General features: G+C 48.4%; 1 protein-coding gene across 2 annotated transcripts in view; it reads left to right on the top strand.

The window, feature by feature from the left end:
- Lhx2 (LIM homeobox 2) overlaps positions 1-2,387 on the top strand; it is a 28,989-nt gene extending 26,602 nt beyond the window's left edge. For both annotated transcript variants that reach the window (XM_028887894.2, XM_028887893.1), the window contains exon 5: positions 1,482-2,387. In XM_028887894.2, the coding sequence (XP_028743727.1) occupies positions 1,482-1,769 (288 nt within the window). In that variant the 3' untranslated portion in view covers positions 1,770-2,387. The remainder of the gene's footprint in view (positions 1-1,481) is intronic.
- Positions 2,388-24,787: the final 22,400 nt, after the last annotated feature.

Here is a 24,787-nt window from a genome sequence, read left to right as displayed (position 1 = left end):
AGGGCAGGACCTGACTAGATGGGCAATGCTGAGGGTGGTCTTTGGAGCCTCACACTGATCTGCTAGCCCCCCCTCCCCATGACTGATAAGCTTCCTTTAGGCAGACAGCTGAGAAATGTGCTTTCTCCTTGAGGGGAATCCGTTCTAGGGAGCCAGCTTTGTTCCCCACTTCATGGGGAACATCTCTCTCCTTCCTGCCAGACTGAGCTGCTAATTGAGCCTGAATTGTGTCAGGATGTCTGGGGGGGGGGGGTGAGGCCACAGGCTTCTTGCTGCTGGGGTGGTCCTGAGGGTGAAGTCAGGAGCTGGCTCATCCCACCCCTGCCAGAGACACTGGGAAGACAGGCAGAGGCAGACACATCTGGAAACACGCAACTGGACAGCCTGGAGCCTTCAGAACCCCCAAGGTCCTTTGTTTTATGGGGAAGCATCTGGCCAGGGGTTCTCTTATGCAGAAGGAAGTGAAGGGGCCCTGCCTTTTGGACTGTTTTCCTTTGGGAGGAATAACTACCCTAATCCCCAATGGTGGCCTGGATTTCCTGCAACTCCTCTTGAGCACAGCATGGGCCCCTGGGTACCTCAGGGTCTCTGCATTGCTGTGGTCAGAGGGCTGGTGAGAATGTAGGTGAGTTTTGTGGGCATCTTTACTGACATGTACAGGTGTGTGTGTGTGTGTGTGTGTGTGTGTGTGTGTGTGTGTGTGTGTGATGTACTCTAGAAAAAGTGAAAGTAAACCTTCAGTCTGTCTTCCTGGTATTCTCTACACTTCAGGGCTTCTCCGGCTGAGAGCAAGCGGGGTCCTGGCCACCTTTTCCCTGGTTATTCGCTGCTGTTTCATTTCCGTGTTCTTCATGCCATTCTAGTGTTTTATGAAGACTGACCGTGGAACACTTAAAAACAGTGTGCTCGTAGGAACCTGTGGGGCACACTATCCACCCCCAGTCTTTCCATTTTATATGGCTCACTCTGGTTTGTGTTTTCAACGACAGATGGGACAAGAGCCACGTATTTAAAGAGTTTTTGTGGTTACATTGAAAAGTACAAGGAAACTGATAAAACGAATTTTAGTATTTATTGTTTAATCCAATATGTCCAAAATAGTTTATCTCAATATGAAATCAGTAATCTTTTCCCTTTTTTCTTTGTTTCTTGCTGGCTTGCTTGCTAAGTCTTCAAGTCTCTTGCATGCTGTCCATTCTACACTGGTGGCATTTTAAGGTTTCAGTCTCAGTACCATGACAAGGAGTTCAGCTCAGAAATGCCCTGGCAGGAAGAGCGACCCCATCATAGACACCAGGGAAAATAAAATTTAAATTTTATTTTGCAAGCAGAAAATGTGGCTGGGACATTCTAGACCTCAGGGGTGGGGGGTGGGGGTGGGGGTGGGGGTGGAGGGGGGCAGTAGAGTTGAGCAGCCCAGAGCTGCTTTCCCAGTTCCTCCCACCTTCCCCTAACCAGTCCCGCTCTGTGGGCCCACACAGGTCTGGTTTCAGAATGCCCGGGCCAAGTTCAGACGAAACCTTTTACGACAGGAAAACACGGGCGTGGACAAGACGTCGGATGCCACGCTGCAGACAGGGACGCCGTCGGGGCCCGCCTCGGAGCTGTCCAACGCCTCGCTCAGCCCCTCCAGCACCCCTACTACCCTCACAGACTTGACTAGCCCCACCCTGCCGACTGTGACGTCAGTCTTAACTTCTGTGCCTGGCAACCTGGAGGGCCACGAGCCCCACAGCCCTTCACAAACGACTCTTACCAACCTTTTCTAATGACTCGCCACCCCCTTCTCCCCAAGGCCCCACGATTTCTTTAAAAAAGAAATTATCTCTAGTTGAATTCCAAGTGTATTTTAAAAATAGAGGCTTTGAGCAACTAACTAACCACGTTTTAGGATCTCGCCTGGAAACAGAGGGAAAAAAAAAAGAATTGTGCGTCGGGCTAACGCATCGGTGTGTGCTGAGGAATTACTTGGGAGATACATGTGCAACACAACATTTGTGTCCCTGTACAGTTTTGTGGACTGAGCGAGGAAAACAAATAATTTAAGTTGGCTGAGAGCTTCCGTATTTTCAAAGACTGCCACGTGCCTTAGGAATACTGTTTTATCTTCATACTTCGGATGAATTGTTCGGGTTTTTTTCTCTCCCTCTTTTTTCTCTCTGTATATTTATGACCAGAGCAAAATGTAAAAAAGGAAAAAAAAAAACCAACAAAAAAAGTTTGTTACTTTGAATAGCCCTAAAAAGAAAAAGAAAAAAAAAATAAGGAAAAAAAGTCAACACCCCCTTCAAGAGTTGCTTTCTTGTTTTAGAATTTTAAGGTGGAAGTCTGTTCGGATATCAGAATTTGTAAAATCTAACCAGTAATAAAATCACTTATGGAAAAGACTTGGTGCTGGTACTGTTTTGTGTATGAGGATGGAGAGCTTTTCTGAAACCTAGGCCAATTCCAGGGTCTTCACCTCCCTAATGTTCTTGGCATCCTTTCTCTGTGTCAAGATTTGGACTGGGATGGCACTGCAAAGGCATTCTGGCCTTATACTTAAAGACTTAACATCAGAGAGAGAGAAGCCATCATGCTAATGCTGTGATCTGAGAGAGGGAGTGGAGAGAGACTGTTAACATTCACATATTCATTCATTCATTCATTCATTCATTCATTCATTCATTCAATCTGTAAGCACTAGAAGTCAGAGTCCCTTGCACCTGTCTCTTCTGCCCCTGGCAGGGGTGAGAATGCACTCAGTGCTGTGGGAGACCTCTTGAAAATGTGCAGCTTTCCCCTGGGAGAAGCCTCTGCCATCATTCAAGGGCAACCTAAGCCCCAGTGCTCCTGATCTCTGTCTGTCTCTGTCTCTCTCTTCTCCCTCTTCTTACACAGATTTTTTTTTTTTTTTTAATTTCCCCAAGAGTTGGGACTGGAGGGATGCCCCAGTGGTTAAGAGCACTGGCTGGTCTCATAGAGGACCAGCATTTGCTTTCCAGAACCCACATCAGACAGTTAACAACCTCCAGTAACTCCAGCTCCAGGGAATCCAATGCTTCTGGCCTCCCTGGGAACCTGCCCTCATATGAACATATTTACACTCACACACACATCCATGTAATTTAAAAATAGTAAAGGGGCTGGAGAGATGACCCAGTGGTTTGGAGTACTTGCTGCTCTTGCAGAGAACCTGGATTTGGTTCCCAGCACCACATGGTGGCTCACAACCGTCTGGAACTCCAGTTCTCATGGATCTAATGACCTCTTCTGACTCCAATCAGCACCAGGCACGTATGTGGTTCAGACATAGATACATGCAAAACAAAAAATAAAATGACTAAATCTAATAAAAATTAAAAAAAAATAACAGCTTCACTCAGGAGGCAGAAGCAGGTAGATCTCTGAGTTCGAGGCCAGCCTGGTCTACAAAGTGAGTTCCAGGACAGCCAGGGCTGTTACACAGAGAAACCCTGTCTCAAAAAACAAACAAACAAAAAAAAAAAAAAAACCCCAAACCTCACAAAAACAAAAACAAAAAATAACATCTTTACAAAAGCAAACAAATTTAGTTTTTCTACAGTAGCTTTAGGGAACTGGATGTCAGCAGTCACCTCATTGCCTCAATAACCCACTAGTTGGAAAACCCAGAGGGACACTGTAGCAGGGAAGACTGAGCAAGTCTGGGGGCTTTATCTTTCCTCCTTCTGTTGTCATGGTGGAAAGAGCAGAGGGAGGAGGCAGCGATGGCCAAGTGCTAGAAGCCTAGGCTGAGCTATTTGGATACATGTTTTAAAAAACCAAAGGCATGAAACCCTGCCTCAAAAAGCCAAAAACCAACCAAACAAACAAAAACAAAGGCACATACATCACTATTGTTACCATTATTTACTATCCAGTAAATAGGAATCTGGTGACGTTTATGAAAGCTTCTAGAAATAGAGCATGCCCACACCTGAACAAAACAGGTTGATTAATGTTTCCATGTGAACACACCCATGTTGCTGCTACCCCAGCCAAAACATTGAACATTATTACACCCTGAGTCTCTGCTGGTCCCTTCCCTGACCACTTCTTCCTCATAGCACCCATTCCCACTTCTCAGACTTGAGATTAGTTTTTTATTATTAAAATATGTATTTATTTATTGATAGTACTCCTATGGGTATTTTGCCTGCATGTATGTCTGTGCAACATGTGTATGCCTGATGCCCAGAGAGGTCAAAAGAGGGTGTTGGATCCCCTGGGACTGGAGTTATAGATAGTTGTAAGATGCCCTTTGGGTGCTGGGAATTGAACTCAGGTCCAGCCAATGCTCTTAACCACTGAGCCATCTCTCCAGCCCTTTAATTAGTTTTATTTGGTTTTGATCAACAAAGGAGACTCAGCAAGATTCTTTCACTTGCTTGCGGTCCCACAGCCAGTCCCAGACCCCCCACGCTTCACACATTCATGGTCACACATGCAGGCAAGAGCAGGGAGTGGCAAGGGGCATACCTTTTCTACTTGTGCATTCTCTACCGGATTGCACGAGGATGCCGTCAGAGGGCCAGGCCAATGGACCCCCAGGGATACATACCCAGATACATTCTCAGAGGACCCTACAGAGACAACCCACCCGCTAAGGTGTTTCTACCCAGACAGCACCTCATGAAGACTCAGACAGATGCTTGCAGACAGACATAAACAGGCCCAGACGCTCCCATGTAGACTCAGCCAGACACCAGACCACCCACACAGGGGGACCTGCACCCAACCCCAGACGTGCATGCACGTGAATGCAAGCAGTACTCATACACCTCCGCATAGCCCTGCTGTGCCCCTTGCTCAGGCCCGGGCAGAGCCTAGCCTGATTACGATCTCATCTGTCAGCACTGCCACCCAGATGGAGAGGGCCTGGGAATGGTGCCCCGGGGTCTCCCGCCCTGCTACAGGAGCAGGTTTAGAAGTCAGGTCTGCTATTGGGCCAGAGATGGGGACCCTGGAGTCAGGTGTGGGAGGAGTTCCTCTCAAGATCCAGAATCAAAGAGAGAGAAGGGGGATAACCAGCAAGGATACTAGAATAGAAAGACAATGATGGAGACACACAGGGTGGAGACAGAGATGCAGGGCAAGAGGGAAAGAGACACACACATGGGCAGCAGGGACAGAAAGGACAGCACCATGAAGAGATGGAGTCAAAGTGACAGAGAGGGACCAAGGGGAAGACAGGGAGACGGAAAGATTGAGACAGAGAAGGGCAGACTCAGAAATGGAGGGAGATCCCAGCACAGGCTCAGAGGCTGAATGAGGCCATTCCAAAGGATAGAACAGAAGACATGAGTCCCTAGGGCTGTTGAAGAGAGACCCAGAGAATGAGAAAGTGGAACCTAGGTCAGAGCAAGAAGAGCCAGGAAAAGCAGGTGGCTAACCACCGTGGCCCATGTGGCAGCCTCTGTCTGCGGACCATACATTTTGTGAATATGGGGTTGTCCTGAGATCCACATACAGGTTTATCACAGGCAGTCTGCAGGGGCCAAAGACTCCATCAAGGGCCTATCCTACTCTATCAGTCCCCGCCCACAGAGTAGGGAGGTCCAGGGGAGATGGAAGAGCAATCTTCTTAGCCCTGAGGACCATGAGTAAGGCACTTCACTACTTTGGCCCTTCCTACCTTCGTCTGTGGTTAGGATATTTATAGAGCTCTCTGTGACAGAACATGCACCCTCTCTGTCAGTGGTTGGCTAAATCCTAGGGAGGCCACAGTGGAGATGGCAGTCTAGTAGATGAAGGCTCTGAGTAGACAGTAGATGGATGATGGGGAAGGCCCTGGGAAGTAGGTTGTTCATTCATGGAAAGAACCACCCTGAGGCCTGTGGGGAAGCTTCTCTGCCTGCTAGGGTCGGGAGAGAGTGAGGCATGGAGAACACTGGAAGCCGAGCCAGTACCCTGGGGAGGCAATGAGACTGGAGTAGCTTCACAACCTACCCCCTTCTGGGCTAAAGTGCTGGTCATGTCAACAGGCCCTGCCCCTCCCAATTTCATGCTGAAGTTCCTGATATGGCCTGCAGGTATAACTGGGCATCTCCTGGCTCCCTCATCAGTTGAGGGCCCACCGAGGGCCTCCCTATGCTACCAGAACACCAGGACTCCAGGAGCAAGCAGGCCTTCAAACTGTCGCTTTTGTCTCCCTATATACCTTCGTTCTCTCTTTGGCACAGTGCCTAGGGACCCAGACATGGAGATGATTTGACTCACAGTGTCTCTTTTGGGCTCCTGGGCTCCCTGGAAGACAAATGAAGCAACAGCCAGGTGCTGACCAGCTTGAGAGATGCTGCCATTCCCTTTCACAGACCAGAAAGTTGAGCAGCAACATAAAACTTGGGGTCTGTTGGATATTCACAGCTTAGATGAATCCATCCCCTACCATACCAGGTACCATGGCTGGGGCATGTGGGCAGTTCAAACTCCTTCTAGCATCCTGCAGAAGCAGAGGAGGTACCAGGGGAGCAGGGGATGGGTTTTCAAGGTGGAGAGCTGTAAGAGGCTGTTTTCTCAGGATGCATGGGGGACTTGTTGAGTTTCAGGATCAGGCAACAGACTTCAAGTGCTTAAGGTGGCTGGAGGCCAGAGGAGGGTGCAGAAGAACCGCATGGACGTAGCTGCACAGGAGAGTTCCAGCTATATTGCTCCTAACAGCTGCTGTTGCAGCTTTCCCAAATAGTCAGAGTAGAAATGCAGTTCAATTGGCAGAGTGCTGACATAACATGTACCAAGCCCTGGATTCAATCCCCAGATGTGGTGGTGCATAGCATTCAAGAGGAAGAGCCAAGAGGATCTGGCGCTAAAGGTCATTCTCCATAGTGTTTTCAAATCCAGGCCTGACCTGAGACTCTTTCTCAAAAGAAACCATCAAAAACAAAAACAAAACAACAGCAGCAGCAACAAAACAAAACAAAACAAAACAAAAAAACAAGAAGTAAATGGTCTCCACCTCCTCCTGTGGATATCTTCTCCAGCAGGGGTATCTCACAGACCCAGAGGAGGGAGAATTCTCAGCATCTACAAAGTTAACCCGAGATCAAACATCCCCTAAGCATTCATTGAACAGTATCTATGCTGGTGCCATGTGTAACCATGAGAGCACAGATGCAGGCCAGAGAAAGGAAAGCATCCTGGGAGAAAGGTTCACTGACAAATTGGATAAGAGAGTAGGAAACTAACTCTGCACATGAGAGGAGGGAGCAACTGTGTGTGCAAAGGCCCTGAGATCCAGAGAGCTCAAGGCACTGTGTGACTGGAGCTTTCAGATCAAGGTCCAGGATGGTGGGAGGTGAGGTAGGAAACATGGCAGCATGCTTGGGTCATTATTCCAAGAGCACCAAAAAAGGTGTGAACTCTGAGTCAGGGCAGGAGGGGTGAGCTGAAGGGAGCCTTCAGCCAGCTAAGTCCTGGTAGATGTCCTAGTTAGGGTTCCTATTGCTATGATGAACACCATGACCAAAGCAACTTGGAGAGGAAAGGGTCTATTTAGCTCACACTTCTACATCATAGTCCATCACTGAAAAAAGAACAGGAACTCAAGCAGGGCAGGAACCTGGAGACAGGAACAGATGCAGAGACCATGGAGGGGTGCTACTTACTAGCTTACTCCCCATGCTTGCTCAGCCTGCTTTATAGAACCCTGGACCACGAGCCAGTGATGGTACCACCCACAATGGGTTGGGCCCTCCCTCATCAATGACTAATTAAGAAAATGCCCTACAGACTTGCCTAGAGCCTGATCTTATGGAGGCATTTTCTCAAATGAGGCTCCCTCCTCATTTTGTGTCAAACTGACACAAAACTACCAGCACAGAAGAGGTCAGAAGAGTTAGCTAGCTGTGAGGGAGGTAGAGGACAAAACAGAGTAGGATCATGCCTGGGCAGATGGGGTCATAGGACCCTCCACCCAGTGAGAGAAGACATTGGGAAGGACAAGGGTCCCCAGGCTTGGTAACTTGAGGTTTTTAATGCCTTTAAAAACATCAAGTATGGCTGGAGAGATGGCTCAGTGGTTAGGAGAACTGACTGCTCTTCCAGAGGTTCTAAGTTCAATTCCCAGTAACCACATGGTGGCTCACAACCATTCATAATGGGATCTGATGCTCTCTTCTGTCCTACAGCATTACATGCAAATAGGAGTGCTCATATATATAAATGAATAAATCTTTTTTTAAAAAAGACATCAAGTACAGGTCCATTTCTTCCTAATCCTTGGGTCCTCCCCCTCTTCCAAGAGGCTCCCAGGCAGGTGGGAGGCATGAAAGGCACCTGGGACACACTCTCCTGAGTCTAGCCCTCCTGAACAAGTTGATCACAGGCTGGATGTGGCTCCATGACAATCAGTCTTGCCCACATCTCTGATGCAGGGCTTGGGACCCGCACCAGTTTCTGGGCTGGAAGCCAGCCAGGTGCGCCAGACTGCACACTGTGTGGGCTCTGCCCCGGGGTCTTCCTCCTCATCTCCCTTTCCAAACTCCAGCCCAAATACCACTCCCTCACCCGCGGATCTTCCCTGTTTAGCACACCTGTCTACCTCAAAATACAGTGCCTACTTTACTGTCATTCCGCTTCGGACCAGCCAGTGTCCACCAGCCTCGTGTGTAAGGTGACAAGGTGAGGACAAGGCTGCGGACATAATTCAACTCTCCTCCTTCCAGCTGCTGAAAAGTTCAAAACTCCACGCCCCTCTTCATCTTTGCCCCCAGCACAATGCCTGGCGCATGGCAGGTCCTTAATAAATATGTCCTAAAGAGCTGAAGTATTCAGTGTTGGAGCCCAGCTTCGGAGGCAGACGCTACAGCAGATTCTGGGCAAAGCACCACCTCTCTGAGCTTCGGAAATCTGTGATGGGTTTGTGTGAAACCCAGGTAGTAACACCCGCTTCGCTTCGTAGTTTGTGGCCCCTGAAGAGTCTAACTATCCTGTAGCCACAGCATTTCGTGGAGAGTCTGGGCAGGTTCTTGCCTTGGAGCAGAGGCTGTTTTGTTTGCCATCTGTCAGCTAATACGCCTTTATGTGTCTTTGCTCCACGGAGAGAGGCGTGGGAGGCAGCCCACAGGAGGATGGCCTTGGTGGTTCTCAGACAGAGCCTGGTGGGGGTGGGCTTTGGGGCGGTTCAGGGCAGAGGGGGTGGCTGCAGTCCTGGAGCTGTCCCAGGAGGCAAGGCCCTGGGGACTGGGGAGGAGGCGGAAGCCGGAGCCGAGGAGGGATCCGGCGGAGTGAGGAGTGCTGACATCCTGTTGGGCGGAGGGGGGGGCAGGGGGCGCCCACCTTCGGACTGGCCAGCTCCGGAGAGAGCTAGACAAGCCCCGCGGGCGTCCGAGGTGGGACCTGGGGTCCCGCCCGGGAGCGTCGCAGTCGGGCGGAGGGCGCCCCCTCGCGGTGCACATCGGCATTGCCCGAATCGAGCGTCTCCTCGGTAGCCTAAGGTCCTCAGGGTGAAATTCTCCAGAGACATCAGAGAGACAGGAGATCCTTTGTAGGCTGGGGGTACTGTCGTCATCAAAGCTAGGGTGATCATTGTTAAGTGTCTGGGTGTACCAAATCCTGCAATAGGCGAAGTGGAGAGCTGGGACAGGACCGAAGCCCAGGGCCTCTGGGCTGGCACACAGATTCCAGCATGCCTGCCTTCCTTTTAGATCCCTTCATCAACAAAACCTCTGGGCCCCAGTGTGAGAGGCAACCTAAGAATGGAAGGAGTGAAGAGCTGTAAGCTATCATCCTTGGCCTGTGGACTCACTCTATTAGTGGCCTCCTTCTGAGTGGTGTGTGTGTGTGTGTGTGTGTGTGTGTGTGTGTGTGTGTGTGATAAAGGACCTGAATGTGTGAGAGTATTTGCATGTGTATGGGGGCAGTGTGTCCCCTAATATCTGTGCTTGTCATATGTAGAGTCTGTGTCGATCCAGGTCGGGTGCTCAGGTACAGATGGCCTGTTCATGTACACAGGTTGGGAGTGGGTGTATCGAGGCCATGAAGGGGGAGGCCACCCTTATCACCTTCCATCCAGCAGAGGGCTGGCTGAACCCTGTCTTGCCTCTTACTCTAGCACCAGGATCAACCCTTTCATCTCCCTATGCCCTCCATGTCCAGCACTCCAGGTTTCCTTTGAGAGATGAGAAATCAAGATTTAGAGGGTCTGATTTAAGGACCCTTGAGCAAAAATCATGGAGCACAGCTCTGTTCAGCCTCCTGGCCTTAGGCTGAATTCTTTCCTCTCCCAGGAGGGCCCTGGACACTCTCTGCCCAGCCTGAAGAAGGGGTGTGGACAGGTTTCAGGGCTGGGCTCTGTGGAGAGCAGTACACAAGAGACCCAGTGTCTGCCCTGCCTCCCCTCCTGGCCCAGCTCCTCTCAGAGGGGTGAGGGAGTGTCCAGCGTCAGACTGGGCAGAGAGGCATGTGACATTCCTGCTCACCAAGGGACCAGCCTGGGTATTGGACCCACTTGCCCATACCAGCCCTCAGATGACTCTTACTATGAAGCAAATCTCTGCCCGGCCTGGGGCTCTGGTGCCAGCTCTTAGCTGGCATTCACCCGGACCCAACGTGCTTCAGCTTGTCCTGCTCTGAGGAGGATGGATGAGTAATTGAGATCACGGTGATACCAACAGCATGTACTAATAGGAGCATGTTCATGGCTACTGTTTGCTGAGGTCTGACTGTGAGCCTTTGCTAGGCTCTTTATATAAGGTCTGGGAGGCAAGGAAACCCAATGTTAGGGTCTGAGACCAGCTGTGTGACTTTGGGCAAGTTGCTTAACATTGCTTTGCCTCCTTTCCTCCACTCTAAAATGACAATTTATTATATAAAAAATATTCAAACCAAGTGTAGTGGTGCATGACTCTAATCCTAGCACTCGGGAGGCAGAGGCAGGCAGTTCTCTGTTTGAAGCCAGCTTGGTCTATGTAGTGAATTACACATTTGCAAGATCCTGTCTTAAAAAAAGGGTAGAGGGGCTGGAGAGTTAAGAGCACAGGATACTCGTCCAGAGAAGGTTCAGTTCCCAGCACCCACATGGGCGCTAACAACTGTAACTCCAGGTCCAGAGAATCCAAGGCCCTCTCCTGGCCTACTGGGCACTGCACACGTGGTGCACAGACATACAAGCAGAACAAAACACCCTTGCACATCAAAATAAAAAAAAATATAAAAAATGAAATTAAAAAACATTAAAAACCCTTCCTTGGCATTGAGTAACACCAGCTCCTGTTTGGGGTCTCCTTGGTGGCTCATGGCAGCCGGGATGGTAGGTTTTGTTGTTGTCACTTGATGAAGAGGAAACCGGGACTGACCGCTTTGAAATGGTCTAAAACAAGGGACTGTCCAAGTTGAGTGTTGACCCTAGCCTGAACCCACTCTCGCAATGGCGCCTGTCTTTAGTATTGACGGGGCAGTTCCTAACTGGTAGGAACAACCCTCTGAGCCCAGAAAGGACTTTCCCATGAATCATTTGACTCGGTCCAGATCCTTAAGAAAGGTGTTTAAAGTCACCCACGCGCTTTCCCTCCCGTCCTGGCTTGCACCCCCTAGAGGACAATATCAGAAAATGATTTCCTTCTGGACTACAAACCAGAGTGAACTAATGAGTGAATGACACTGGACACCTGAGTCAGGGCAGAGGAATTAGGAGGAGCCACCCTGAAAAGCAAATGTCTGTGTTGGAATGGAAGGGGCAGGTGTAGCCCTCCCACACACACACATACACACCCACACAGCCACTCACAATCTAGATCTAGAGACACATGCTGGGTGTAATTTAGGAGCTTTGTAGTCATCTCTTTTAATCCTCAGAATATCTCCCGTAATTCTCAAAACTTGTTTAGTACAAATTAACAGTCAGCCTGGTTTTCCAGATAAAGAGCTTCGAGCCGGAGCCACGGAGCCCACGGAGCCCACAAGGTCATGCAGCTTGTTTAGCTGGCCGGGAACACTGGTCGTCCACATGCCTCTTCCAAAGTCAGGAGGGAACTGAGGAGGTGCGTGTGCAAAAACTGCAGGCCTGGTCCGGCTCTCCTTGGCTTCTAGAACCAGGAAAGGAGGCTTTAGGTGTAGCTCTGATGGCCCCTCACTTTCCTCTTGGCTCGCCCGGGGTCCCACAGCTCGCACCCCGGCTGCTCCAAGCAGGGCAGAGCATGCAGCGGGATAACTGAGTCGGCACTGCGTCCAGGGCGAGGCATTGGGTGACACAGGCAGGGTGGCCTGGAGCCAGATGAACACTGAGAGCCACTCTTGCAGTCTGGACACAGCCCCCACTCCTGGGGGGCCGAACCCAGGGGTTGCTGTGGCCTGCTGGATCCCCGGGGCTCCCTCAGAGCAAGCCAGGAACCGCCCTGCCACCGGGCCAGTGCGTTGTTTTTCCATCAACAAGCGGCTTACGTAAACTCCCGCCGCCGCGCCGCGCCGCCTCACTGCTATGCCAGCGCGGGGGAGGCGCCCTATCTGATCGGGGAGCCGCCAGTGCTGGGGTACCCTGCGTGCCCAGGCATAGGCCACCAGCGCTCAGGCAGGAGAATGAGGTCCCCTCCCCTACATCCACCCAGGGGACCACAACTTCACTCTGTGATTCCAGTGCCCTGTCCTGCACGGAAGACTCTTTCACCTGGCCCCAGGGAGGAGGACAGGTCCCTAGAGAGATGTGGGATGGCAGCCACCAGCTCCCGCCCTGCGCTCCTCCAGTGTGTCAGCGAGGGGAGCGGGGCAGTGGAGGAGGCAGATTGGCATCTGAGGGTGAAGACTAGAGCAACAATAAACAAAAATCCGCAACAAAGCAAAAACAAAACCACTTTTATCGAGAAAGCTTTCCAAAATTATAGAAAAGTTACTATAGACCCGTGAACCTTCACAAGCCTTCCTGGAGTCCCCAGTTGTGAAACTTTTGCCAACAACTTCTCCAAGGTACCTTCGAAGCAACAGCATAGTACTCTTTGCATTTTACAGATGGCAACACTGGTGTCGAGAGCCCTGAAGTAGCTTCTCCAAGAGACCGAGGGAAACTGGAATTTAGATTCATACCTCAGCTGAAAACAATTGACTCTGTGTTTTCTTAATTTTAGAATTACATTTATTTATTTTTGCGTGTGAGAGACATTTGGAGGTCAGAAGTCTGTTCCCACCTCCCACCTCGTGGGCTCAGGGATCAAACCTCCAGGTTCACAGGGCTTGGTGGCAAGCACCTTTATCGACTGAGATATTCAACACTCCCCTTCCCCCTCCCGCCCCCCCCCCCGCCTTTTGCTTTCTTTGTAATTTATTTTTTAAAGTTACATTCCCCACTTCCCATGGCTACCTATACACATAGTCCATGCAAATATACAGAACTTCCCTAGACATTCCTTACCAAGAACATTCTGTGCATTTTTCCACAGACATCCTCTGCGCATGAAAGTGCATCCCAAAGACATTTCACAAAAGGTCTTTGTTGTGTTGTTGTTGTTGAGTGTGCAAGACTCTGCACGTTGCCATAGAGATTTTCCATATCGGAAATTGAAAACAACGCCACTCTTTTAACCAGTGCATATTATTCCACTGAGCTGACACTTGGACACTGCCTTCTCCTCCCCAGGGCTTAGGACGCAGGCGGCTTCCAACCTATCATTAGCGTAAGCGGAGCCGTGGCCAATGTGTGCACTAGAACTGCACATGGGTGAGGATATTTGCATGGTGGATTCCTAGAGATGAAATTGTGGGTAAAGGGTATGCAGATTTTTAATTTACTCAGATATTGCCAAATCACTCCTCAGGGAGGTTGCCCCAGTGTTCCCTCCCACTTACAATGAATGGAAATGCCTGTTTCCCACACCCGTGCCAACACAGCATGCTATCAAACTTCTGATCTTTGTCAATCTGTTAGATAGAAAATGGTATCTTAGAGCTGTAATCTCATTTCTCCTGCTACAAGGAGGTTGACCGTGTTTTCATCTGACTAAGAATCATTTACGTTTCCTGGGAAATGTTTGTTTATCTCCTCTGCCTATCTTTTTAATTAGTTGTCCACCCCCCTTCCTAATACGTAGGAGCTCTTAAAATAACAGAGATAGCAACCCTTTGTCAATAACATATGATATGTCTGCAATGTATGGTGCCTTTGACTTGTTTATGTCATTTTCTCTTGTGGAAATAAAATAATTTTATGTGGCTAAATGTATCCATCTTTCCATTTTTAGACTCAGTTTTGCTTGGAATTCATTCCTAAAGGACTTTAGTGTAGGAATGGCTTTGAAAGTGCGTTCTCATTGTCTTTTTTCCAGAATTTGTGTTTGGTATAAAGTGTGAGGATGAGATTTAGCTATTTCTTTGGGTGGTGCTATCCTGTTGTTCCCCTACCATACTTACCTTTTTCCCTTTTTAATGCTGTGTGTGTGCGTGTGTGTGTGTGTGCGTGTGTGTGTGTGTGTGTGTGTGTGTGTGTGCAAAACACAAGCAAGCCAGAGACCTCAGGTTCAGAATCCTTCTGCTTCTACACTTCCCAAGCTGAGACTGCAAGTGGTCCCACCACATCTGTCCTTGAACTTCGTGTTTATGGAATTATACAGTGAGTACCCTAAGTGAATGGCTTCTTGCTCAGCACAGTCATGATGTGATTCCACATGGCTGCTCTTGGTGGTGTGTCATTTTTGCCCCTGTATAGTTCCTCAGTGTAGACGTCTACCACAATTCATTTATGTAGTCTTTCCCCACTGGGTGTGTAAGTTGCTTCCAGCTTGGGACCTATCTAGTTACTTTTATATTGTTGTGAAGAGAACACCATGACCAAGGAACTTAAAAAAGAAAGCATTTAGATGGCAGTTTGCTTACAGTTTTAGAAGGTTAATTCATGACCATCATGGCGGGAGCATGGTGGCAGGCTGGCAGACATGGTGCTTAGCTAAGAATTTATAATCTGGACAAACAGGCAGCAGGAACAGAGAGGGAGACCTCAAAGCCCACCCCCAGTGACACACCTCCTCCAACACACCTCTGAATCCTTCCTAAACAGTTCCATCAATAGGGAAACAAATTCAAACATATGACTCTATGGGGGCCATTGTCATTCAAACCACCACAGAACAACTTTGAACAAGGCTTTGGTGAGCATGTGCAGCAGATTTTAATGGCGATTACATGCACTCAGGCCTATATTCAGCTTTGAGATGGTTGGGTCATAGGATGCTTGTATGTTTAGGAGAGCAGCTACTTACTACTTTTGTTATACATTTGCAAAAATCAACAAGTGACTAAATATGCGTACAAACAGCACATGAGCCCTGAAGGCCTTCTCAAGGACACTTCTGGTCTCCTTTCCTTGTAGGTCAGAAGCCCTGACTCCATCTCCTGTCTCCCCTTCCTCCCTCCCTTCAATCAACCACCCACTGTGGACTCTGGGCACTGAACTGGGCCCTGTGAACACAGGTGACTTGAGTGGAAGGGAATGACTCATCATGTAAACATGATTAGGTTTCCATCTGCCCATTTGACTGTTTCCTCACTGGGGCAAGAAGCTACATGAACAGTTTGGAAAGTATGTTTGGTGTGGTCTATCTTAGGGACCATGAAATCCTCAGAATGTTTAGGACATGGGAACAGAGGGCAGTATCATAGATATAGGCAGATGCCCCTTGGTGTGTTCAAATGCACAGTCAACAATCACACTTGCTGGCTGGGAGCCATTTGTCTTACAGTTACAACAGAGAAATGATGATCTGGGCTTATTTGTGTGGATGTGTTTTATTCTGCATTGAGGTAAAACCCCTAGATGGCCTTGAACTTACTATAAAGCCCAGGATGACCTTGAATGACTGAACCTCCTACCTCTACCTTGAGATTACACCATACCCAGTTTTAATGCAAGAGGCAGCATCAGGGGAGCACTCTCATGGCACTGGACACTACACAGGGCACTTGATCAGTCTCCTCCCAAACTCTTGCAGTGATGCAGGGCAGAGAGTGGACTTAAGCATTAATGTAGGGAGTTAAGTAGCTCCCCAGCTAGCACAGGGTAGATGTGGAATTCAAACCCAAACTGATCTGTGAGATGCCTAGCCTGTGTTCTACATATCTAGTCTCCATTGCATCTTTCTCTGAGATCCCACAAATCATCATGTTCAAAGCTCCTGCTGGTGACTGGGAAGAGTGACTGAGGAAATCCTCTGGAAGCGGGCTTTGAGATCAACATAGAAAACCCACAGCATGCTTGTTTACTAGCAATGACTGAATAGAAAATGTCACCCTACTAAAATAAGATGGAATGTGAAAACTGTAAGAACTTAGTAATCTGTTGACCAAAGATGTGTAATCATGCTATGGAGAATGTGTAAATATGAATGGAGAACACACACACTCATACATATATATATATATACATAGAATAAAGACACACCTACATACACACACATAAACATATACATGCACATGCATAGACACACAAGTGTATATACACACATACATACCACATAGATATACACTCACACACACATAGGCACACCAGTACATATAATCACAGATACACATATAAACATCACACACACACAACACACACACACACACACAACACACACACACAAGAATCAATAGGGGATAGATCTGGGGGATGCAGCTTAGTTGATAGCTCCATGCATAAGGCCCTGGGTTCAATCTTAGCCTTGAATAAAACCAGGCATGGTGGCACACCTGTTATCACAGAGCTTTGGAGATGAGGCAGGAAGATTACAAGTTCAAGGCATTCTCAGCCAATAGTCAATCTAAGACCAGCCTTGGCTAACATAAAACCCTGATAAAAAGGAAAAAGAAAGGAAAATAACAGAGCAAGTTCATGGAAAGAAATCCAATGTCCTTCATTTTCCACATTTATTCACAGCATCAGTACATATCAGTTCCAATGAGGTTGCTCATGAAATCTGCCAGCTGATTCTAAAATTCTAAAAAGGTAAACACGAGAGGGTAGGAGCAATCTAAGATAGGACTGGCATGGTGCGACCTGGCAAATAATCTGCCTTGTTTGTAGAGCCTGGTTAATGACCCTAGCCTGGCGGTTAGTGTGCGTATGGACAAATGAACCACCAGAAGGAGCGGGGAGCCCACGGGAGAGCAGGGTTACACAGGATGCCATGATGACACTGCATCAGGGCTCCTCCAGGGAACTAGGCACAGTGACGTCCCAGTGCTTGGAAAACTGAGGCAGAAGGATCACCTGAGTTCAGGAGTTTGAGAGTAACCTGAAAAACATAATCATTTTTTTCCTAAAATAAAAAACAAAAAAAAAACCCACCTTTTTTGTGGAAGGTGGATAAGTCAAATGAAGTTTGGATCAGTAACTTTCCCTTCAGGAACTGAAATCAGCCCATCTTACACCATACACCATGTGAAGGATGACAAAACCAACCCCACAGGCATCCTCTGACCTCCACACATTTGTCTAGGGTGGCCTGGAGATCACAGACCCAGCTGCTTCTACCCTCTGAGTGCTGGAATCATAGGCATGCACCACCACACTTAGCTTTTTGTGTTTTGTTTTTAGTTTTGTTGAGATAGGGTCTTCCGTAGCCCAGTTGGCCTCTAACTCACTAAGCAGCTGAGGCTGGCCTTGCACTTGTAGAGTCCTCCTGCCTCCACCTCTCCAGTATTTAGGTTACAGGTGTGTGCCACCAAGACAAATTCTTTCATTTTCTTTTAAAATTCAATGTGTGCCGGTGGTGATGGCACACACCATTAATCCCAGCACTCGGGAGGCAGAGGCAGGCGGATCTCTGTGATTTTGAGCCAGCCTGGTCTACAGAGAGAGATCCAGGACAGGCACCAAAAACTACAAGGAGAAACTCTGTCTCGGGAAAAAAAAAACAAAAATAAATAATAATAAAATAAAATTCAGTGTGTGTGTGAGAGAGAGAGAAAGACAGAGACAGAGACAGAGAGACAGAGACAGAGAGATGGTACATGTGTGTTATGACAATTGTGTGGAGCTCAGAGGACAGTTTGTGAAGTTGATTCTCTTCGTCCACCTTCAGGCAGGTTCTGGGGCTTGAACTCAGGTTGTCAGGCTTGCACAGTGAGCACTTTTACTCACTGAACCACCTCACTGGCTCCACCTGGCTCTTAATTTTTAAAATGTTATATGCTGGGTGGGGAGACAGTTCAGTGGGTAAGAGTGCTTGCTCTGAAAGTGTGAGGACCTGAGTTCAATTCTCAGCACCCGCAGAAAAGCCAGGCATGGCTACAGAAGCCTGTAAGCCCAGCACCAAAGGGTGGAGGCAGTCAGCCTAGGTGGGCAAGCTTCCGGTTAGTGAGAGGCCTGTCTCAAGGTGGTAAGAGTAGTAGAGGAAGACAATATACTCTGGCTTCTGACAGGGTACACATGGGAATACACACCCACTCATCCTTGTACACGCAACACACACACACACACACACACATTGTGCGTTGAATTGCACCACCAACCCCCCGCCCCCCCCTACTCCATATGTTGAAGTTCTAACCATAAGAATCTGCAGATGTGGCTATATTTGGAAATAATGTCCTTCAGGTGAGAGGCCATTAGCGGAGGGGCTGGTCATTATGACTGTCCTTATAAGAAGAGGGCTATCTGGACACAGACACCAACAGAGGAGATGGCCACATCACACCAAAGGCAGAGATGGTCAAGGAACATGGAACTAATGGCCACTGGATGGTAGAAGAGGCCGGGAGGATCCTGCCTTGAATCTTAGAGGGAGCCTGATCCTGCTGACCATTGACCTTAGCAACTGACCTTCAGCCTCCAAACTGTGAGAGAACTCACTGCTGTAGTTTGAAGCCATTCAGTTTGGAATACTTTGTTAATGACACCTTAGGAAAGAAATATAAGTTGAAAGATGCTAAGTATAAAATCACATTATTTATCTAAAAATTAAAATACACATAGAAAATACATACATTGTTTCTAGATTTGAAAAAGTAGACTAGCTAGGCATAGTGGAGCACACCTTTAATCAGCACTCAAGAGTCAGAGGCAGGTGGATCTCTGTAAGTTCAAGACCAGCCTGGTTTCCATAGAGAATTCTAGACCAACCAGGGCTTCATAGTGAGAACCTGTCTCCAAAACAAACAACAAAAACAAAGTAGACCAGAGGATCCTCCGCCTGGTCACGGCTGGCTCTGTGCAGGAAAGGGACTGAATCTGGGGGAAGGGTGTAAAGGGACATCACTATGGAACCTTCGCCCTCTGAAAAAAAATGTGTCTAAGCAAAAATAACAAATATGCAACACTTATCAGGAGGCGCTAACATTTATGTATGTGCAATGTGCTTGCGTGTGCAGGTGTGTGTGTGCATGCCTGCAGAGGCCTGAGCTAGCCTCAGGTGTTGTTCCTCAGGTACTGCCCATCTTCCTTTTTTTGAGCAACTCAAGCTCAGGCATTCCAGAGGACAGTGGCCTCAAATAGGTCTGAGACTAGCTGGCCTCAGAGAGACGGATCTATCCTTGGAGCGGCCAATCCTCAGGGTCTGTCTGGGTTAGATGTCCTGGGACCTTAGCCCTGGGTCGGAGTGACCCTGGGAGCCCTCATTCTGGAAAGTGGGGGTGAGGACCCTAACCTATCCGCTAGTACACTATACTTCAGCACCTTCTCCAGGAGTGGCATCCAAGAATCCTGGGATCCAGTGGGTACTGTGCTTGATGCAAACCTTGAAATTTTAATAAAAAAATGACAAATGGTAATAGCAAATCCACACAGTACTGACACCTCTTGTGGGTGCGTTCTAAACTACTTTACATACTTAATTCATCCAGTGCTCTATGAATGGGTACCATTACGTCTCATTTTGGAGAGGTGTATGTGACCTACAGAATAGTTATGTCACATACCCAACACACACAGAGCTAAATGTCAGAACAAGCATTATGGCCAGGTAAGTCTTTCTCAAGATGGATGCTATCATCCCACCTCCCAGATGAGTAGACAGAGCCTTAGAGCAGACAAGGGCTCCAGCTGCCAGGCACAGCATAACCCAGTGATTTCTGCCTGGACTTACCCCCACTTCAATCAACCCTAGGTCCTTCTGGCCTAGGGGACAGCTGCAGAGCAGGATCTCAGTGCACCAGTACCCCAAGAAGGGTGGAGAGGTGGGCAGGGCCTGAATGAGCAGCCTCCAGGGGCTGAGAAGTGGGGCCTGAGATCTCCAGTGGGTTTAGAGATCACAGGGCTGACCCTGCCTTTCAAGCCAGGTGGACAGGTGAGTGAGGTCTGTGCTGAGCTAGGTCCCTGTGGCCATGTTTGTCCTCTTCCTCAGAGTACAGATCTCTGTGACTATACCAGGGATTGTTTAGATTTATCTGCAAAGAGCTGTGGTGATGGAGCCCTGCCAGAGAAATCAGGGAGGCTTCTGAACACCACCTCACACGTTCACCCACCCAGACTCACTATCACGCACTCTCCACACAGCACACCATCGGCCATTGTAGCCCAACAGAGGCCATCAGCTGCTGACAGATTCTAGGAACTGCGTAGGGAATCAAGAGTGGTAAGAAAGGGAACAGGGAAAGGAGCCAGGCATGGGCGTTTCGCGCCTTTAATCCTAGCACTGGCAGAGGCAGGCAGATCTCTATGAATTCGGAGCCAACCTTTAAACATAAACAAATAACAACAAAAACAGCCTCACAGGAGCCCATAATGATTACTCTAATGTTCAGCCAGTGTGTCAGCCACAGCCAACACGAAGGGGGGGGGGATAAAGGGATTTGGGTCTGGCTCTGCCTGTATGGACTGAACACACAGTGTGGCATTCCTTCCTCATGGGAGCTGCATGCAAGGATGTGTTGCAACAATTGGAGTTTGGAATCCTGCAAATTTATACTTCTCTCCCACCCCAAATCTCTCCCGAACCCAAGCGAAAGATTTATTTTTAGCAATCCGTCCTTATTGCATATTTTCCAAAGCACTCGGTTTAGTTTTTTTCAACACATTCCTTTTGTTATACAGAGTTCATTTCTTTGTGTTTTATCTAGCTAAGTGATGTAATTACAACAATACACACAACACAGGCAGCGCTGTTTGGGTACAGACATCCCTGACTCTGGTAGCGCAGCTCAGTCTGTGAGAGGAAAGGTTGGGCAGAGTGAGGAAGGTTCTAAAAGCTCAAACCATAGGCAGTCAGTGTATTTGGGCCTGAGACTGGAGGATAGCCATGAGTTCAGCAGGCCAATGGTGGTATCTTCCGCTGGACCTAGGTCACAAAGCTGCTGAGACCACAAGAAACCAAGTAGGTCTCTGCCCAACACATGAGGGTCCTCAATGATGGGGCTCCTGCTGCTGCCGGCACTGAGCCCTTGGTAACACTGTCTGCCTGTCGTTAGGTCGGTTACTTTTGCAGTGTTGAGAACTGAACTTAGAATTTTTCCCATGCCAAGTAAGAGCTCTACCATGAAACTCCACCCAAATCCTCTATATAAACTGTCATAGCTCTGGCCTCCAAGGGGTGATTCCCTATGTTACATAGGGACACACATCTGCAGGAATGTCAGGTGGCCTTCTGGAGACCATGGAAGCAACCTGGTATGACAATCTGCCCTGGCTCCTGCAGAGGTAGGAGGATCTCACAGCCTAGCCTGGGCTTTGGCAGGGGTAGGTTAAGCCAGCCTCACATCCATGGCTATGCAATTGCTCTAATTGGAGGCAAGAATGTCCAGCCCTCCATCTGGGCCCCCCTTCCTGTAACCTCATGATACATGCTCTTGACTCTTTTCTCATCATTAAAGTAAGGTACTCTTGATAGACTCATCATCTAATCATTAGTCATTAATACAAACAAAACTGCAATGAGCTACCACTTCAGACCAGAGCAGGTGTTGGGACAAGGAACCTCAGGTGATGCCGAAGACTGCAAACTGGTGCAAATCACTTTGGAAAGCAGTTTCTCCAAAAGTTCAGCACAGGGTTGGGAGGATAGCTCAGCAAGGGAATGCCCTTCCCCCACCAGCCTGATAACCTGAGTTCAAAACCTGGAACCTGAGATAGAAGGAGAGAACTAACTTCCTTAAGTTGTCCTTTGACCTCCACAAGTATGTGGCACGTGCTCACCCATGCTGCCAGACACAAATCATTACATTATTCTCTCTCTCTCTCTCTCTCTCTCTCTCTCTCTCTCTCTCTCTCTCTCTCTCACACACACACACACTACTATTACCACTACTACTAGCAATGACAATAATAATGCTGATAGATGGAATGATTTTTTAGGGAAGTTTAACAAAAAAACTACCATAGGACCCAGCCACTCCTTGGCATCTTCACCTAGGAGGAAGGAAAGCATTTTTCACACAAAGATTCCTATGATGGTGGTAGGAACTACATGGCTTATAATGCCTAGACCTGGAAGGGCCCATCACTGTGGATAGAGAAGCAAAATAGGATGGTATATGCACATAATGGAATATTACTTAGCCATGAAGAGGACCCAAGATTACCACTGCTGGATGGATGAGTCTTAACAGTGTTATGCTAAGTAAAGGGTGCTGGTTGATATGTTATTGCGTTTGTAAGAAGTTTCCAGAAAAGACAGATATTGAGACAGAAAGCATATTAGTGGTCACTTGGAGCTGAAGAAAGTGGGAAAGGGTCTGAGAAATCTTAAGGATGTTGAAGTCTTCTAAAACTGAGGGTTGGTGATGATGGTACTACTCAGAACAATTACTAAAATTCATTAAAATGTGTGAATTTTACAATGTGCAAAATATACCTCAGTGAGGCTTTTTAGAAAGATAAAATGTACACAGATAATAAAAAGTGTCAGCCTCACACAGCTGTGCAGGCCAGCTGCATACATCACCGTACATTGAGTGCTTACCACATGCCAGGCACCACAAGACAGTTGGATTAACAGACAGCCACGTCGAGGCAGTTCAGTTAGATCCCACTTTATGGGAGAGACACATAGAGATGTTAAGGGACTGACCCAAGGCTGCAGAGGGGAGGCAGGAGACCTGGCCTGTTAGGTCTACCTGCTGCCTTGGTAGTGCCACCCACTGGCAGAGTGACATTGATGGATTAGCTTCCACTTCTGCCCCTGTCCAGTGGGAGCAGCCATCAGGAGTCACACTCTCAGCTGGGAGGCCCAGTATGTCAATACTCTGGTCCTCTGCCCTCAAGTTGCCACAAGTGTTTTCAAATCTCTGTAATGGTGGCAGCGGGCAGAAGGCAGGATTTCCCACTCCCCACTTTTTGTTGAGATAGGTTCTTACTATGTAGCTCTGGCTGGTGTGGGACTTGGCATGTACACAAGGCTGGCCTCAAACTCACAGAGATCCACCTGCCTCTGCCTCCTGAGTTCTGGGTTAAAGGCGTGCGCCGCCGCTGTCGCCGCCGCCACCACCACCCAGTTGCTCCCCCTCTATTTTTGAGAACCCTCACACTGCCTGGGCTGAAAGCTGACCTTGCTCCTAGTCTCTAGGAAGTTGGATTGTTGGCTCCTCTGACCCTTCATTTTCTCTATAATAGGGCCACATCCTCTGCTCCTGATTGGTCAGTGCCCCTCAGGGGAGCCATGGAGCTTCTGTTCCTACCCAACTGGGCTCATTCTAGCCAATGATAACTTCTTCAGAAAGAAAGCAGAGTTGTAAAGGTATTTGTGTGTTCTATCTGGTCTCCTGAGCATCTGCCATCACCATTATAACACCCTCTGTATCCACTGCTCTTAAAATGAGAGTCACATGGATCAGACCTGGACTTGACCTAAAATCTGAGCCAAATCCAAGCAGTCCCAGAGAACCCTAGAAGAGCCCAGGCACAGTCTGCTGAGCACAAAGGCAATGTCATCAGACTTGCGGGCTGTTTGTTATACGACTTACTGAGGCAACAGAAAATAAAGAGCCCCAAACACCCCTCTTGTTACATGGTCTTACACCACTGCTTTCTCTTGCCTCTGTGGCTCCAGTGCCCAGGATGGGGGTCTTGGCTCTGAGGGGTGCCATCAAGGATTTGTTGACTATGCAAAATGTAGCTGTGGGCTGCTAGGTGTGCTGTGAGCTCCTTATCTCCTCTTTCAAGGTCACCTGCAGAAAGGTTCCTCCCAGGTAGGGGCTTCCTGTATCTCTCCACCTATGTAGGGACTCATGGAAGGGTCTCAAAGAAAGCTTAGCTTTGAGTCAGACACTATGGATGGCTAGAAGCCTCAAGCCTTGGAGAATCACAGTCCCTTAGACTATCCTTAAAGGGAAGGAGTGAGTGGATAAACATGCCAGCCTCCTTGGTCCTCAGCCTGGCTTCTCCAAAGCAGCCCCATCACAGACTACAAGCTAAGTCAAGCCTCAGCTGCATGCAGGCTCCTCCCTGAACGGTGCCCTCATCAGCTGCCTTCCTCTTTCCCCCTGACCTGTCTACTCTCTTTCTGCTTTGATCATCTCCCAAATTAACCAATCACTCAGTGTAACCAAATTATTTTGTTTGAATAGTAATGTAGCAACCTGTTGTTCTAACAGAGATACAATGTTTTCCCCATGGATACAGAACGTGCTCCCACCTCCATATAAGATATGGAAGGTAGCCTGTCTTCAGATGACAAAGTACAGATGGAGTAAAGTAGTTATTACAGGACCAACTGCAGCTGTCATCTTCTCAAGAGCCTGACTGGGAACTAGTGTCACACACACACACACACACACACACACACACACACGTGCCCCAAGAAATTCTGGGAAGAAGGCAAATTCCACACTAGGATCAGTCTACCTTGGATCCCAGCTTTGCTTGTACCAACCAGACCTTGGGGAAAGATGTTGCCTTCTTCAGGAGCCTCAGCATCCCTGTGTGGTCAGACAGCCTGTATGGCAGCCTCACCCACCT

Source organism: Peromyscus leucopus, chromosome 4 (assembly GCF_004664715.2).
Source record: "Peromyscus leucopus breed LL Stock chromosome 4, UCI_PerLeu_2.1, whole genome shotgun sequence".
NCBI classification, from domain to species: Eukaryota; Metazoa; Chordata; class Mammalia; order Rodentia; family Cricetidae; genus Peromyscus; species Peromyscus leucopus.
This window is presented reverse-complemented; position numbering and strand designations above follow the sequence as displayed.